General features: G+C 38.9%; 1 protein-coding gene across 6 annotated transcripts in view; it reads right to left on the reverse strand.

Annotated features, from left to right (window-relative positions):
* The window catches only part of LOC117378592 (receptor-type tyrosine-protein phosphatase U-like), a 406105-nt gene that overhangs the window by 77934 nt on the left and 309095 nt on the right, over positions 1 to 19076 (reverse strand). For all 6 annotated transcript variants that reach the window (XM_055225577.1, XM_033975221.2, XM_055225579.1 and 3 more), the window contains exon 13: positions 12517 to 12553. In XM_055225577.1, coding sequence (XP_055081552.1) covers positions 12517 to 12553 — 37 coding nt within the window. The remainder of the gene's footprint in view (positions 1 to 12516; positions 12554 to 19076) is intronic.

Genomic DNA, 19076 nt, shown 5'->3' on the forward strand with positions numbered 1-19076 from the left:
CATGATTATGTTTTTGTGTTCCTTGGTTACACATCTGGGGGTGGTGTGATCCCTCATTCGTCCAGGAGTGGGTCAATGTAGACAAAGTTTCAACAATGGTCATCAAGATGTTTCCACTCCCATCCAAAAGCCATTTCCAATTTGATATTTACTAGCTAACTGTTAAATTAGGTTGTTAGCTAATAGCTAGCAAGATTGGCCCAGACTATAAGCAGACTAAGCAGCTGCTTAAGACCGCAAAGCCACTAGAGGGCCCCCAAGAGCCCATATATTTGCATTGAAAATAATATAATTGTTTTTATATATATATATATATATATATATATATATATATATATATATATATATATATATATATATATATATATATATATATATATATATATATATATATATATATATATATATATATATATATATATATATAGTGGCAAAAAATCTGCTGCCTACATTTGTTTTATCTATGTGTTGCAACCCCGAGGTAGCTAAGGCCCCAGAGGTACTTTTGAATGGCTGTTTTACAAGTTAGATTAAAACATTAAAACAACACAATTGGACACTATGATGAGAGCAGGGTCATAACGTTGTCAAATGTGAGTGACCAATAGCTGAGCCCAGGCACATTCACTGCGAGGGGCCCAGAGACACATTCTGCTTAGGGTCCCATGAAAGCTAGGGCCAGCCCTGATAGCTTCAGTTTCACTCTGAAAACTCTGGACTTTAACTCAGAGTAGTATAAATCTCAGTGCCTCAAACCAGTAACATCAAATTGAAAACGGCTTTTGAGCTGAAACGTCTTGATTGCAAAAACAGTATCTCGATGATTACCCTTTATACCTTCTACTTGGTTAAATGTATTTGCAATATGGTTCATTTCTGCTTTTTATATGGAGAAAATATGCTTTTGATTCATATTAGTGTTTAAGGTTTCTCACCTGAGTGAAACCAGTCTGTGTGAAGCCCTTATTTTAAGTGCAGAGAGATTTACAGTCAAAAAGCATATACAAACAAAATGGCTGCCTATAGTAATGCTTTTCCCTCATCAACAAACCCTCCACAGGATGTCACTGACCGCACTGACACACCTCCAGAACCTTCCCCTTGTGGTTTCTTAATGGACTGTTGGGTATTTAAAGTAGAGCTGAGCACGTTAACACGTTTTATCACAGGTCACAAGCATCAGTCAAAAGAACAGGATCACAGAGGCCTGCTCCGGTCTGTGAACCACTCACCTTACACACACACGCACACACACATACACCAGTCTCTCTCTCCACTCAGCGCACACACACACACACACACACCTACACCAGTCTCTCTCTCTCTGCGCAGCACACACACACATGCACCAGTCTCTCTCTCTCTGCCTAGCACACACACACATCAGTCTCTCTCCCTGCTCAGCACAAGCTCTGTCTGAGTTTTTTAAACATCTAAAAAGAGATGAGTGAGTGATGACAGAGGAACAGCCCACTAAAGTCTGCACACTGAGACCGACACGGGATAAATGATTAAATATGCATTAGTGATCTATCAGCGACAATGTGTGGGGTTTACCGCTGGTGTAGATCATGTTTACTTTGAAAACTATGATAGAGATATTGATGTTTTGTAAGCAGAGAGGTGATTTGAACCAGGAATGCACCAGAACTGCACCAGGACTAAACAAGGACTAAGCAAGAGGACCGACCTTTACCAGACCCGAGTCAGGACTGAAGCCTAAGCCAGGACTTCCATTATTACCAGTCATCTATTCAGCTCACAGTGAGGCGAATGGAGCAGAAGACTACACAGGACAACCACACGATTAGAGAAACTTTGATTTGAAAATTAGTTTCAAATTCAAAAGGTTAATTAACATCCCAATCCTTTATTTGAATATAGACGTTAGAAAAATTACAAAATAGACTAATACTGAGCCTTATTGAAATCTGGACTTCATTTCTAAATAACCAGATACATTGTAAAAAAAAAAAAAAAAAAAAAAAAAAAAAAATCCAGTAAATATAGGCCTAAATGCTTAAATAAACAGGTACTGAAAAAAACCCAAAAAACCTTCTTTTAACCTTTGCACACAACAATCGCTGCCCAGCTCTAAACTAATCCTCCTAAACCCAATGAAGACCATGCCATATCTGTACAAATTACGCTGCCCCCTGTGTGCTCTTGGGTGTAATAATGCTGTATTTAAGTTGATATGTTGTGCAGGTGCCTGGCCTGGGTAAATCCTTATAGAGTCTTCTAATCCCGTAGAAGGCGAGGTGGTTATAGAGGTCACAGCACTGTCTGCACTTAAATATACTGTAGGTCTATCGTCAGTGAGGAGCGCTATCGTGTTGAAATTGACCTGTGTGAAACCTGCTGTTTAGATAATAGAGATTGTAGCGTACTTGAAGCAATTTCATCCAATGACATAATCTTCCTACTTGTGTTTCCCTCACAGAAGAAAGTAGGCCTAGGACGTCTACAGAATCACAGGCTGACTCACAAATTGGTACAAGACGCAAGGCTACCAGGCTAGCAACAGGACAACATCATAGTAAGATGAAGTTATTGAATATATTACACATGATAAACGATGGCATATATAATTCAAAATACTTCTAATGAAAATAAACCTCACTTTTTAAATGAAATACATGCATAATGGATTTATAAAAAGCAGTTAGCTTGATTTGATTATGATTAGCCAAGTGATTTAATTGTATTGTTAACTGTATGATCTTCAACACTATTGCAAGTTCCCTTTCATTTAGCTGAAAAACAGTTGGCTAATGCTAGCTTGTGACATTTTAATGCTATTTGGAAAGGAGTTGTTTCACTGCCCAAATCACCACACCTGTTGTAGTACCAATTAAGTCCATACTTAATGGTCAGATAGCGTTAAAACAGAGCTCAGCAGATCCTCGAGCAACAGAGCTTCAGACAGAGCGGTGCCTCTAGTTAGCTAGTTATCACATAAAAGGTATCAAAGCGAGATCTTTCTTTTTGCTTCTCATCTATCTCCTATTTATAACTCCATCCTCAGAGCCAAAACAAAGAGAACAATAGGGCTAGCAAGCATGCTAATAAGTGTGAGAGCACTCATTAGGGGCCTGAATGATTACACCAAGTATGACTCAGGCAGATGACTCCCTTCAGACAGATATGAGGCAGTGTCCAGCAGTAATCTGACCCTAAAAAATAGAAGACGAGCAGCCAGGCGTCTCCACTCCTACAACTTTTTGTCCAGTTGACAGATTTAAATGTTTCTTTTTCTATGGATCAGACCTGGACGACTGATGATTACACAGACAGTTTTCTCTTGGTTCCTCTCGTTCTTATCCATATCTACTTCCCCTTTATATACTGATCAAATTAGCTGTAATTTACATGCAATTTTTGACATGCAAAAAGACCAAATAACTGTAAAGGACGATTTGACAGTATCGGTGAATATGGATAACATGATTTTGGTCCATATATGTGCAATTTCTCTCATCTTTCCTTTTTATTATTTGCCAAAGCAGCATAGCCTTTTTCTATAGACCCAATCATGGACATATATAGACCACCATTTTAGCTGTATGTCTCCCTTTGCAAAATAGGTTCGGCTTTTTTGAACAGTACAGGTGAACAGAAATATCCAGTGAAAGCAATACATCACCGCGCAATTTCCAAAGGGTCTATTTTCATTTTTGTCTCACGCTCCGGTTATCACTCCACTGAGACAGCATCTGCTCGCCTCCTACTGCAACATTCACAGTGAAAATCTCTTCCAAAACCATGAAATTCTGCCTTTTTCTGAACAACATGACTGTCTAGTTTATGTCAGTCAAAAGTTTAAAAAGAAAAAAAAAAACTGTTGCATATATACGGGAATGGAATCAGACTTGCAACTTTGTACGGTAAGTCGGCTAGACCACAAAGAGTTAAATGAAAGTTTGAAAGTTGCGTTTCAAACAGTTGAAATTGGACTGACACCGAGGGAAAACTGCCTGCCAATACGATTACATGGCATAGCTTAGATGCTCGATGCAGAGTTTTGTAGCTTAATTAAGATGGCTAACTGGGTTTTTGTGAAGTCCGCGAGCTAGGGAGAGAAGTCAAACTTTTTAGTCCAAAGAAGAAACAGAAAAGCTAAAACTGAATTGACTGTGTCGCATCTAAGCTAATTTTCTTCCGCTATAACAAGAAATTGAGTTAATAATCAAGGGAAGATATCAACTTTGTAGTCAGCTCCATTAAAGGCACTTTAACTTAAAAAACGGTTTAAAACAGAACTAGTCCTAGTTTATTTTAAAAGGTTTGCAGAGGTCAAAGGTCAGAGCTTTGACCTCGGAGTGATGTTATTCTCCAAGTTTCTGTGTTCCAGTTGTCAAATGTGAAAAGCAATAAGCATACATCACAATATAATAATAACAACACAATCAAGTAATACTGGGGAATATACAAATCTGCCAAAAAGCCAAATTCTATTATCTAAGTGATTAAACTCAATTGAGTGAGAGTTGTTTTTGCTGACCAGTGTTGGGAATAATGCTGTATTTTATCAGTAACGAGTAATCTAACTAATGACTTTTTCCTCTGCTGTAACGCCGTTGTAATGGGGATCGTTATTTTACTGAGTCTGAGCAGGTGACAGATCAGACTCTGCTCTCTCATCTCATTCAGACAAGCTGCAACGTTTTCCCTTTGTTTTGGGAAGTAAACAAGACTGAAACGAGGGATTACAGACAGTGATTGGCTAAAAAAAAGAGTGACTGTACAGGTGACCAATCAGAAGCAGCGTTAAGTGGGCGTAAACACTTTCCTCACATTTCATTGGTTTAAATTCACATAGTCAATCTTTTCAAGAGGAAATGTGCAGAATACAAGTGGATTTCATGGATATGCATCATTATTTGTAGACTCTTTGGAGAACAAACAGATGATTACAGTGAAAGTGACATGTGCATCTGGAGTTTACATATCGCTAAAAAAACGTGATGGGACAGTGGACACAGCTCTCCGCTCATGCTAATCGTAAGTGCAGCTAATTTAATACCTTTTTGCTAATTCAACTCTGGTTTTACAAGTGTGTCCGTGCTGTCATGTGGCGCGCACATGTTTGTAATGTTCTGATATCTGTGATTTGGTAAAAGCTCTGTTGGGCCACAGTCTGCTGCATAAAGGGCACAGTAGTTTGTCCTGCGTTGGTATCAGTGTACAGTGAGTCCGTGGTGGGGCTTAAGTTCTGTGACTCTCGGTGCATGTGGTGATTTGCAGGCCAGAAAAAAAGCTGGGGTGTATTTTGGAGGGATCTTTTATTTTTATTTTTTTGTAATTTAATAGTTACTTTATCTGGTCATTAGTTACTTTCATCACACAGTAACACAATTACTTTGGTGGAGAAGTAACAGGTAACTGTAACTAATTATTTGGCCAAGAGAGCATAAGATCACATTTATAACAGAGGCTCGATGCAGGGAGTAGCCTCACAGAAGCAAGTGGACAGTAGGAGGCAACTAAACAGAAAAAAAAAACACAAGTAGTATCAATATTTTAGTAGTCGTAGTATATTATACATCCGAACGCAAGGCACAGTCATGTTGGATTTTCTGACTTAGGTCCAGATTGGGGTTTGGAAATGTTGCCCAAGTTTCCAAGTAGTAATTCTCAGATGGAAGAATGTATCAGTTTGAATTTACAACTCAGAACTCAGAAAATCCAACCTCAGAGGACAACTGGCACACAGTATAAATTACACTAGATTACACAAGAATATAGTTTATGTTATGTTTAACACACAAACCCTGCATGTTTAGTTCTTCATGTGATGTCATGTGGTGATACAGGAAGTGCTCCACTGTGTTTTTAAATTCCATGCGCCTTCACTAGAATCATTTGGATTATTTCAACCTCGGATTTGCCAATCTCTACTGAACAAAAGATAAAAGGAGCGGTTACCTTGAAAACTACCACTACATGACATCACAAAGTGGAATAGAGCATTTTGAGCTTTGGAGATGTTACAGACTGGTAATAAAGTGTTACTCAAACATGTGAATGAAACAAAACACAACTCCAGGTCTGTTTTTGATGAGGTACATTCTAACATGGCTTAACACTCACGTGAATCAATTTTGTGTAATATAAGGCCTTTAAACTTTAAACCATGGGATAAAGTTCTTTTATCAAAATCTGACTGACTTGTCTTGCATTCACACACATTTACATAATTAGAAATCAAAGGACTTTTTTCTGCAGGTCTCCAGATATTTTTGGGTTGATAATTATATGATTTGAAATGGCTACTCCACAAACCTCTTTCACTACAAAGTCCATATGAGAGCTGGGCAGTCACATTTTGTGCAGAGTCCTCTTCAAATAAAGCATCATGCATATTCTTTAGGCATCTTTTTGGCTCAAACAACATATCAGCCTCTGCAAGAGATTCAAGGCTGATAGCCAGGATGCTAACTTGGCTGTACAAGATGGATTCTCAAGAGTTTGTGAACTCACAAAAATCACAAAATCATCAATTCGTCTTGCTGGCAAGGCTACCAAGATGCTAAAAAGTGCCAATATTGCCTCGATATATCAGCCAATGGCAATCTTGCATATGCAGTCCATTTCTCTCTCACATCTCAGAGCAGCTCTGTTACAGCATCGTTGACTGCTTCCAAAGCTGTATATACAGTTCTTCTTGTTATTGTCATTTTTCTGTAACTCAAAGCACGACAGGATGCAGAGCTGGTTTGATAATCTGGGCAGTATAGTTTCTGGCTCACAATGGGCTCTGGCAGACTGGTGGTAAGCACACAAACGGTGCTAGTGGTGAGTCATTCTGCTACAGGGCCATATTTAGAGACGGGAGAGCTGCCCAAATCCGACTGCTCCGACATGATCCCACTGAGTTTGAGATGTGTGATAGAAGACAGTGTTCTGTTCTGGGGGGATAAACCAGGTGTTTCATTACACTGCTAAACAGTGTGGTAAAGAGTGTCATAGATGTTGGGAGAAGGAAGTTGCTTTTTAATCATTGTTCATATTTTACTATTGTAATTGTTATTCTAAATTTTGATTCTGATTAACAATATCAAAATCTTCTACTTTCTAAAATTTTAAAACCTTGTACCTGATTTTTTGCCATTTATTTAAGGAAAATGTGTCTTGCCCCACTCCAGATATATTGTATACGCAGCTCTACTGTGTGCTAAGTGTCCGTGTACGCTAATCAAAAAGCACATGTTTGCATGCTAGTTGTTGTTTGCTTTACTAAGAGCAAAACTCCACTCCGATCTCAGCGAGTTGTGAAAAATGTTTATAAACTTGCTTAGAAAAGCTGTGAATAATTAGGATACTTGCCATGCATATGGTAAGTGAGGAATAGCGTTGAACTACTGCAAACCATTTAAAAGAACCAGTTCTGTTTCACATTTTTAAACCTGGAAAAATCAGGTACAGCACCAGCTGTGTTTCAGATTATATTAAATTGACCAAGATTTTGTTGTTCAAATGTTTCATGCTCATGCACTATGTATTTCTTGAATTTTTCTGAATGTCAATAGTCGACACAATTAAAAAGTAACTGTAGACTAATTGCTGCCAATTGTTGTGAGTTGTTTTGCTACAAAAAAAAAACAAACTATAACAACCTGGTGGTTTCTAGGTGACCACCACATTTCAAACTGTAATAGTGAAGTAGAATCACATTTGCCTTAATTGGCCAATATGTGCTGTGCAGAACAAAGTTAAACATCATATGTAGGTAATTATAATGCTTTACAGTGCAATCACTTAAACTCAAGTGGGAATAATAGGAAAATGTTCCTAACCACTACACATCTGCACAGTTATTGCACATTAAATGATCAACTCTACATTCTGATCTGGCTGTTCATGAGAAGAACGGACAAGAATGTGTGACTAGAAGCAGGAATGAACCCAAGAGGCCAGGTGGGATTATCAGAATATATAATCTATAATTAATCTATAATGTTTTCATACTGTAGGTGTCTGTATAATTCCTCCTTTGTCCAGGTAGGCTCCATTTCAAAAGAAAATTTTATTTTGTCAACTCATCCAAGTAGCTTTACTAGTTACTGCCATAAAGATACTGCCTTATATCTGTCTGAAGGGAGGATTTAAGTACATTATTATTATTACTTAGGTCTATTGAACGACCCTCAGTGTCAGTCATATTTTGTATGATCGTTCAGGCTCCTAATGTCTGCTCTCACGTCTATTAGCATACTGCCTAGCCTGTGGTTTTCTTTGTCTTGATTTAAAAGCTGAAGATAAAGATGTAAATAGAGCAAATAGGTCAAATGCAGAGGACAAATTTACCTCATCTGCATCTTTTAAAAGTGAAAAGTGGAAAAAGCAACTATCCATATCTTCACTGCTAACCCAAGAGAGAAGCTAGGCTATTTCTATTTGTTGTCACCTTGGTAAATCACTATATTTTTATATTTTACACCATATGCTCAAACAATACACATCATAAAAGGGATATGATAAAAATAAGTGCGTCGAATTGGGAGGAGATCAGAGGCCGCGGCCCGCTGATTGTGCTCCTATTGTTCTGTGCTATCTGCTAATGCTAGTCATAAGTCATGCAGAGACAGGACAACAAAGAGCTTAGGGAGCCTCATGTGGAGACTAAAGGAGGCAGAGAGCAGAAAAGACTGTCCACCTCTGTGCCTCCACCGGGCGGACCAGGTGTTTGAGGGAACACTGCTGCTCAGAACCCACAGAGAGGAGAGAGAGAGGAAGAGGAGAGGAAGAGGAGAGAGAAAGAGGAGAGGAAGAGGAGAGAAAGAGGAGGCAGAGAGCAGAAAAGACTGTCCACCTCTGTGCCTCCACCGGGAGGACCAGGTGTTTGAGGGAACACTGCTGCTCAGAGCCCACAGAGAGGAAAGAAAGAGGAGAGGAAGAGGAGAGGAAGAGGAGAGAGAGAGGAGAGAGAGGGGAGAAAGAGGAGAGTAAGAGGGGAGAAAGATGAGAGAGAGGGGAGAGAGAGAAGAGAGAGGGGAGAAAGAGGAGAGACAGGAGAGAAAGAGGCGAGAGGGAGGAGGGAGAGGAGAGAAAGAGGCAAGAGAGAGGAGAGAGAGATGAGGGAGAGGAGAGAAAGAGGAGAGAGAGAAGAGAGAAGGAGGAGAGAAAAAGGAGACAGAGAGGAGAGAGAAAAAGGAGAGAAAGAGGGGAAAGAAAGAGAAGAGAAAGAGGAGAGAATGAGGAGAAAGAGAGGAGAGACAACAGAGAGAAAGAGGAGAGAGTGGAGAGAGTAAAAAAAGAGTGGAGTGAGAGGAGAGAGGGGAGGAGAGGAGAGAGAGGAGAGAGTAGAGCGAGAGAGTAGAGAGAGAGAGAGGAGAGAGAGGAGAGCAGGGACGTGAAATGACAAGCAGGCAGAGACAGAGGGATATGTAGCCTGATAGGATGGGATGGAGCGTGCTGTGAGCCTGTTTTAAATTCACTGCAAAATTCTGTTGTGTTTCCCCATGTTTGGTGTAGGTCTGTATGAAGAGAGGAACTCGAATGTGGGGCCATACTCTACACCACTGTAATGGCAGGGTAATAGGAAGTTTCAGAATTTCATTTTGGTAGTTTCTACTGTACTGAAAAACTTAGGAAAACATGTGTCCTTACAGTGAGTGGACTTGCAGCTCCACAAACCTGACTCTTATTTAACGTGGAGGAGAGCCTCTTCCTGTATGTTTTTTTCAGAAATGTTATTAATTGGGCTATAATATTCCACAGTATGACATAAGACATATTTACTGTATCTTCATGGAGGATGATCTGAATTATGGTTTTAACATTTTATTTCCTTGGAATCGTGCAGGTGACATTTGTTAAAGGTACAGTATGTAACTTTCTGGAGGTGGTATGATTGATCTGTAGTTACTCATAGGTTACCCATTCATGTCCTGACCCTTACCTAGTTCGAAGACTGTAAACTACCAGATACCAATCTAAGTATTATACTGGTACAAATATGAACACAGCAGGGCAAAAATGCATGCCCCATATTCTCCAACGAGGATGCTTTTTCCACCCCATTATTGTCGTGGAATTTAGTATCTCCTGCACAGTCTTAGTAAGGACACCTGCAGTTCATTGTTGACATTTCTCTGTGGCTATGGCGTCATGCAACTATCACAGAGTTTGTCCTTCTTTAACATTATCCCTTTCGTTGTTCACTCGTCTCACAGAAGCGTTCTGCTGCTCTTCTCATTTTATCTCCATCAGCTTGTCTCAGGACTGTCCTTCTTAGCTCCTGTTTAAACCTCCTTGTGTGGAAGCATAGTCAGACTTGAACGACTGATCCTAACTTGCAGTGTTGAGTATTCAAGCCACCGGGTCCTGGACTGATGGTAAATGAACTTCTGCTGCCTCGACATCCAGAGTTTCTCTTTGCCTCTCTTTACAACTGTAGGACTCGTTAGGACAACACTTACTTTCCCTAACAGTTACGGTGCTGTTATAGTTTAGATTTATTTTAATTTCTGTACTTTTGAAGTGTGAAGTGAACTTGCAAACACTGCATTCCAACCATAGAACGACAGGACACGCTTGATGCCATCGCACTTCAAACGCTACAGAGTTCAGCCAGTGGAATCCAATTTAACTGCCACCTTCCCCAAGAGCCTTCCCAACTCTTCACATAAGTCATCCAAGAGGGAGGACACGCCACTCTATCACCCCTCCTGTCCGCCTCCATCCTCTCCTCCGTTATTGTTTGAATCTTCTATCTATCTTTAAGCAAACACTCCAAGCTATAAAAAAAAAAATATATTTGTGCTACATTTTCAAAGCGGCGCAAATCCCGGGAGGAAATTTCCGAAATGTCAACGTCACCTATTTGCCTGTCGCACTTGAGAAAAGGTTGGCAGGGTCTTTCTTCCCGGCGGTACCCAAAACAACACTATAGTCGCTGTCAGATCCCCTAAGCAGAGTTCTTATCCGGGATGACGGAGCATGGGATGTGAAGTAAGAAAGGAAAAAAAGTCACGACCTTGAAAAAAGTGTATCAATATGACTGGGGGAGATTTGGACAGATACCGAGGACATGGGGTGAACGAGCGGACATCTGATCCAACACGGAGTACCGCAGTGTTGTACCGCACTGGAAAAGCGAGTGATAGAGTTGTGATGGCAAAAGGAAGTGGAAGTGTCAGTTCAACAAAGGTGTTTTCTGTCAATCATCGCCATTCATAGAAACGACAGCCCGGGGGATAAATACTGATGTCTTGGGTGTATTGGTGAAATATTTTTTACGATACAACCCCAATAACTGAACTCTCGGTGCAAGTTTGACCTGATTTTAAGGTTCTAAGACTGATGTGAGATGTGGCAGTAGTTTAAAACACACCTTAAAGAAAGTGATGTCTCTCCTTTCAGCCATTTCTTCAACATAGTGTTAACTTCTTTCACCCCAATGAAGCAGCAGAACCACCAGCCTCCTCAACCTATCCAGCCTTTACCACTAAGCGTGCATTCAAACCACAAAACTAAGACTAAAACAGGACTATACAAGGACTACAACAAGACCAAACCAACTCTACATCAGAACTAAACTAAGGTCAGACCAACATTCAAAACGCCCTTTAACAGAGTCTGGGCCCATATTTCAAATTTGTCATTCTCTCCCTTCAGCTCATTGCTATTTCTACCTGCCAGGGTCTATGGTCTAAACCAGGGGTGTCCAAACTATGGCCCGGGGGCTAAATGCGGCACTCAGACCAGTTTTTATTGGCTCACAAGCCTTCTGCTGAACCGGCCCAATTAATCATAAGCAGTACTTTTAACAGCAAATTCAACTTTTTCTACCACTATATCCTCAAACATCACATTACATTGTTATACAGACCTAAAATGAATGTGTTTCAAGCTTTATTAATACACAGCAGCTCTGGCAAAGCTGTGTTTAAAGCTTACAGCATTTATCAAGAGTCTGTGGCCCTCCGCTTCAAATATGTTTTGAGATGTGGCCCTCAATCAAAAAAAAAAGTGGGTACCTCTGGTCTAAATAATTATGTTTATTCTTTTGATGAAATGTTCAAAACTGTTGATCCAGTCCATATGATTTTGATATTTGATATGTGGCAGACAAAAGCACATGCAGCCTATGCAATCATGGTGCCCAAAATGTAAACATGTTATTTTAAATGGCGTCAACTTAATTTTTTCTTGCAAATAAGTACAATTTGTTTTGACGCAATACAGAAAAGCAGCTCTGAGGGTTAAAATTAAAATACTTTGCTCTGTCTGCATCCAATTCAAAGAGTTTCCATCATCTACAAACAAGGAATGGTGTCATTAGCATGCTAGTTCTTATTTATTACTGTGACTGAAGAACTCTGTTGTGAACATGCTTGGAAACTCAGAATAGTTTGGATGCCAGGAACATCAGTTAAAGTGAAGAATAACTTGACGCTGCTGTAAGACTTGTGTTTTGCAAGTGTTTTAGCACAGTGGAAATCAGGCATCACAAAAACAATGAAGATGAATAGAATAGGCCAATATACAGTATGTGACGACTATTTTTACCTTTCCGAGCAATCCGAATGCAGTTGATCCGGGTTTCCTGCAGGCAGAAAGCAGAAGGAGAGAAGTGAATTCATTTCCTGGTGACATTCAACCACACTGATTAGCAGGTGCAGGGATCACAGGACCAGGTAATTATGAAACCAACAGAGGCCGTGTAATCTGGAGATGTCTAAGTCTCTCGGACCTTTGGCTTGTCGAGGAGTAATTGAAATTTGCCAGCGGACGGGTGTCACTGACCAAAGCTTGTCTGGCCTCTCCAAAACAATCACCTCTATCCCGAATACGCAGGGCCAAGAAAACTAGTTAAGATTTTAATAAAGTAAATGAGCATTTATGGACAATTATGCTAATTTGTGCCAGAAGATTGGAGTCAGAAACCTTTTACCCACAAAGTCAGCCAAATTATCGTAGTTTAATTGGAAAGCTGTTTGGAGTGTGTTCTCATCTCCTGTCATGTCTTACAGTGACAATTGGCCATGTGAAGTAGTAATTGTAAGTTTTGTGAAATTCATTTTTGGAAATTTTACATTTTCTTCTAAAAAGATATGGGAGGAGGGGCCTGTCGCGATGATATTTTTGGGGTCAGTATTTATTGCAGGTACATTTTCATTGCACTACTGGGCAATGTTTGGTTATTTTCTGGCTATATGATAAGATTTAAGATTTAATCACTTCTATGACTCATTACAGATGCAAACTGAGTACTAACCAATACTACCATGTTTCTTTCTGCTATTTATTTATGGCAGCTCATGTTTTTTGAAAGATATTGTTGATTTAGAATAGTTTTTGTGGTAAAAATCTACTCTTTTTGTTGTATCAGTGGCATAAATTAGTTTCAATGTTATCGTTTATTGCCTATATTTACTTTAGCAATATATTCAAGTGTTATCGTGACAGGCCTAGTTACATGTCAGATCTGTGGGTAATGTATGTTTCTCAAGGTATTTTTGCACAATACAAACACCTGTGATTGAAAACATGCTAAATATGTAAGTCTAATGCCATACTGTGGAACATTCCAGGCAAAGCAATACCTTCTCAGGGGAGACAATCAGGTAGCAGATCACCCACAAGAAAAGTTGCCTATTGCACCGTGAATTAAGGGTTTAGTTCCTAAGCCTGAATCATTCTTATTAAACTATTTGCTGTGAATTAAGTTTTCATGTTATTAAAAGTGTAATCCCCAAGTCATCCAGGTCTGACCCATCGTAAAAGCTAAAATTAAATCTGTCAACTGAACAAAAAAGTTGTAGGAGTGAAGATGTTTCGCTGCTCGTCCAAGCCGCTTCTTCAGTTCTGGTCAGATTACTCCAGGACACTGCCTTGTATCTATCTGAAGGGAGGAGCTAAGTACAATAAAACTGTAAACAGCTATTTTTCTTTATAGTTTCAGCTTTAATGGGCCTACTGGCTAGCTCTATTGTTCTCTTTGTTTCATTTGTTTGCTTTGGGTCCGAGGATGGAGTTATTTATGAGGGACAGGTGATGTCTAAGGACCTGTTCAAGGAAGGATTGTCTTTCCCAACAACTGTAAAAAATAGCGGCGTACAGTTTCAGTGTCCACCAGTAATCTGACCAGGACTGAAGAAGCGTCTTGGATAAGCAGCAAAAAGTCTTCACACATGCAACTTTTTGTCCAGTTGACAGATTTAACTTTAACCTTTACAATAAAAGTGTAGATGTTATTGATCATACTCCCAGATCCAAGATACAGTTTTCCCACTTGATTACATTATATTTTCCCATGAAATAACCAAAACTCCAATGCACAAATATTGAACCTGATCATTTCTGTTACTGCCTTGAGTCCAGAACTCACTGTTACAACACAAATCTGCATTTTAACAACATTAATTTTAGCTGTTCCCATCTGCATTAAACATTATTGGCCTATAGAATGTTGTGACGTCATCTAAAACCCAGCAATAAAGTGTTCCCAAAATATCTCAAACCTCTCCAATTACGTTGCACACGGAACCTTATCTAAGTCGTGAGTTAAGTTGCATACGCCCAAAGTTGTAACTATATAATTAGAAGGCGCTAATTAGGGAGGCTTTAATTAGGTAATTTAAAGACAATTTGTGAGCACTTAAAACAAACACGTGTCCGTTTAGTAACTTTCATCTGCAAAGAAGTTTAGAAGCTTTGGAAATGTCTATGTACAAGTTATCGTGCCATAACCCTGCATTCTCACACTTTGGACACATCAGCAAAGCAATTACAGTTCCAATTCGATGCTGGTCCGTGGTCTGAAGAGCGCCTTATACAGCTCATTTATCCAGCGCGATTGTCAAAATAATTTGTTTTTGTCCCTTAAGCTGCCCATGTCGCCTGCTGTACTTTAGAAAACAGATTGAAGATAAAAAATGTTCATGAAATAGAAATGAACATAAATTACTTTTCTTGAGTGTCCAACCTACAAATAGTTTTCACTTTATGTATGAGGAAGTGTATAGTTTATTATAAAGTATGTTGCAATAAAACACAAATCTGCAAGTCTATGTTTCAGGCATCCCTCTACTGTATGCTTGAAATGTTCCGCAGTATGGTATTATCTATAAACTGTTTGATTACTTGTTTTGGTGAGTCGCTTGCATGTTTACCATAAAGTTTCATTGCTGTGTTTCAGACGACATCACAACGTTGTATAAGACAATCATTTTTGAGACAGATGGAGGCAGCTAAAATTAATATTGTTGAAATGTAGATTTGTGTTGTAATATAGTCAGCTCTTGGGTCTAGGCCAGTGGTTCTTAACCTTGTTGGAGGTACTGAACCCCACCAGTTCCATATGCACATTCACCGAACCCTTCTTTATTGAAAAATTTTTTTTTTTTTTTTTTTTTAAATTCAAGACACATATATGTTTTACTGGTGAAAAAAATGAACCGTGTATTAACATCACTGTGTTCAAAGAATAAAACCAGTACAATGCATGAACTCACAACAAATTACATACATACCTTTTCACAAAGACTTGACCTTTTTAACACTACCACACTGAAATGATTTTAATTTTTAATCTTATGTATTCCAATAATGAACTTACTGTATTTATGCAATTTATTATTTTAACATTTTAACACACACCCATCACCTAATTTCGGTAATGTGCTTCCATGGTCCCTCAGAGATGTCCAATCAGAGCACGGTTGTCGCCGGGATCCTCCCAGTCAATGCCGGGGCATCACTCTGGCCATGTCTCATGCCGTGTCTCAATTCAAGTGCCCTTAAATGCCCTTAAATGCACCATTGTGCCATTAAATTAAGTCGGGCGGGTACTTCGATAGGCATATTGAAGGGTGCATTTGTTGAATTGGGACACGGCCAGCGTTTGGAGACGCTCGCAGTCCACGAATCATATTGGGTACATGTCTTGATCTCCGCCGAACCCCTGAGACGGACTCACCGAACCCCTAGGGTTCAATCGAACCCAAGTTAAGAACCACTGGTCTAGTCAGATAGGAATGATCAGGTTCAACATTTGTGGATTCACCGTCATCACATTCAAAAATCTGAAAATTTTGTGGAACAGTCCAGGCAAAACTACAACATCTCCATGTCGAATAGATAGGTAGGTTTTGGACCTCATCACATACATTTCATACACAGTAAATGCACTTTCTCTTCCCTTCTTACATTCAGCCAATTCACTACACACATTCTAGTGATGGGAGGAACTTCTGAATACAATGTTAACCTCCTAGGACCTGGCGTCTACATATGTGGACATTACATTTTGGGTTGTCTAGGCCACATTGCAGTTTTTTTAGAGGAAGAAGAACAGCAACAATGCAAAAATGTTCAATTTAGAATATTTTTAAGAGTTTAGAATGTTCAGAATTTTTTTTATTTAATTATTTATTTTTTTCATCCTGCACCTGTGAGCAGCACTTCGCATGAGACACATTGTCCCAAGAGGCAAAATTGTTGTTTCTCATTTTGTTTTTACATTGTGGACAAATGTTACTGTGTTCAGGCACAATGCAATGTTCTATCAAAATGATTAAAACGTAAAACGAATGTCCTCATATGTGAACATCATTTTTCTCATAATGCAACACAATAATTCTTTGTTTTTACACTCACCAGGTCCAATCAGCCCAAATATCAAAGATGAATTAATAAAGCGTGTCATGAAAGAGCACGTGGGAGGTTAATATTGTAGTTATATCTGCACATATATTTCAATTTTAGAGCAGTTTGAACAGGATTGGAGCAAAAATAATTATACAAGTCTTTATAAATTGGTATCGTAACAGATTAATATTGCAAAAACGAGTAGCCTCCCTACCCTCTCCATCTCCTCCTCCTCCTCTCCATCATGTCTTCTAATGCCTGTTGGATATTACTCTTGACTATCTGCTGGTTGAAACTATCTTACGAAACAGGTGCAGTAGACTTGATTTTTTATCCCGGAGTCCTGTCGGGGGTATCGGCGTGGATGATTGCACCAAACGCAAACCGTGGCCAGTGTGCCCCAAGAAACCCATTCCCTCTCCTCAACCCCAGCCTGTGATATTGAAACACAAGATAGAGAGCAGGCTGTAGAGAAAAAGGAATATTTTTGAGTTAAAATGGCTGGGGAAAATTAATGTTGTATTGGATAGTTTGATACATTTTTTGTGATTTATTTTGCAGAGCAGTGATAGCCTGGTAGGATAGATGAGGTGGGCTAACTACAAGAATGGCTGTGTTTGCATGTACACCAAAAATCTGATCATGATCTGATTTCGGGAGTATTCAGATTATTGAAATGTCATGTAAACTGGCGCATGTGATGTGAGTAATCTGATTTATTTCTGATTGTTCACACCTGTGCACACAAAGAAAAGTAGACACTGCAGCTCCTCGTTTTAAAAAGTTATTACACAATGTTACCAATAAATCAGCTAGTTAGCGGCTCTTGATTTATTTTAATGTGTTTTTCTTATTTCACATAATATCATGGAGTGTGCACTATTAAAAAAAAATAATACATATATAAATAAATATAGGACAAAATGTGTACTTGTGATACACCCCTGCAATAGACAAAATCCGCAAAGTAGTTAGCTTTATTTTTTTACAATTATTCTATATGTTTTTGTCTGTAAAACTCCTCACCACACACTTTATACACTTTTCTCACAGGGATTAACATTTTCTCACATTTCTCTCTTGTTTAAACTCTTTCAAAGTTCAAACCTTCGTAGGCGCCTTTGTCGGTGCAGAACGTTTCATCGACATTGTGGGTTTTGTCGGGGAGAAAACTTGCAAACGTACATATGCGGTTCACCTTTCACGAGACCCCGAAAGGTGAACCGCGTTATAGTGAGGGACAGCTGTAATAGAATACAATATATAAGACGACCTACAAACTTGGCTCTGTTACACCAGTTTTGTTAGAAGAAATGGAGCAAATCTCCTGCCAACTACTGTAAGAAGCTTATAGAAGGATATCCAAAACATTTTTAACATTTATTTACACACAAAAAAATAAAAAAAATTAAAAAAAAATCTCCATCTGGTCCAGTTTCTGCCCACTTCCTGGTACATTCCTTATTCATGTTTCATTCCATTCACTCGGGAGTAAATTTTCCCCTGAAACTGGACAGTGACGTTAGATTCTCCCCATAGAACACAGACTACTCTTTGAGTGTATGGGAGTTTGACAAGCACAAGCAGGCATTGTCTTTGCAAGTAATTATGTTCTGAAAGCCCCTGAAATCCACCACCGCTGCGGTTTCTGTCGTGTCTGCTCAAGAGCACTGTTTTGTCTTTAATTTAGGAGTGATGCAAAAAAGAAAAAGAAAAAAATTCTGTAGGGATATAACACATAACAAACATGAAATTACAAAGTTTTGTTTATGCGTAAGGCGTAAGCTCGCAGCTTTCTAACAAGAAGTACCAAATTATAGCGGCATGGGTACATTTTCAATCAATTTGTTGAAAACTATTATCAGGGTAGTTTGTCTGTGCGTGTCTAATGCAGCCCAATAATGAATAACTATAATTAAGAAGAAGAAGAAGAAAAATATAGGTGCATTATATAACTATTTTGGTTTGGGGTTCACTACCTGCATGTTTATTTTCCCTGAAATGTTCCATAGTGTGCCATTACATCTTATGGCTTTATTGCTAAAATACCTTAAAAAGTGCATTCTCACTGTAGTCAGTTAGCCTCTCCACAGATCTGACCTGTAACTTGGCCTATTTGTGTTGACTGCTTAATTTCATAGTAGATAGATAGTTAAAGTTTGTTGCTACTGCTGAAGACAAGAAAAGAATCAATATCTCCATGAAAACAAAATGGTGGCAACCAGAAAAATCCCATACTGCACCTTTAAGTATTTTGGTATTTTGGTATTAACCAGATAATATAACATAGTCTTTTTATGAGGGCCCTGTTAAAATACAGTATAATACCAACAAACAAAACAAAAAAGTGCATAGGTCTATTTAAAACATTAAAAACAGTTGAGGTTTAGTTAAATCAATAAACAGAGACACACATACGTTTATCATCAAGGCTGTGAAAATGCCTTTTAAAACTTTTGTGGTTGCAGTGACAGTAC

The sequence above is a fragment of the Periophthalmus magnuspinnatus genome, chromosome 11 (assembly GCF_009829125.3).
Source record: "Periophthalmus magnuspinnatus isolate fPerMag1 chromosome 11, fPerMag1.2.pri, whole genome shotgun sequence".
In the NCBI taxonomy this organism is placed as follows: Eukaryota; Metazoa; Chordata; class Actinopteri; order Gobiiformes; family Gobiidae; genus Periophthalmus; species Periophthalmus magnuspinnatus.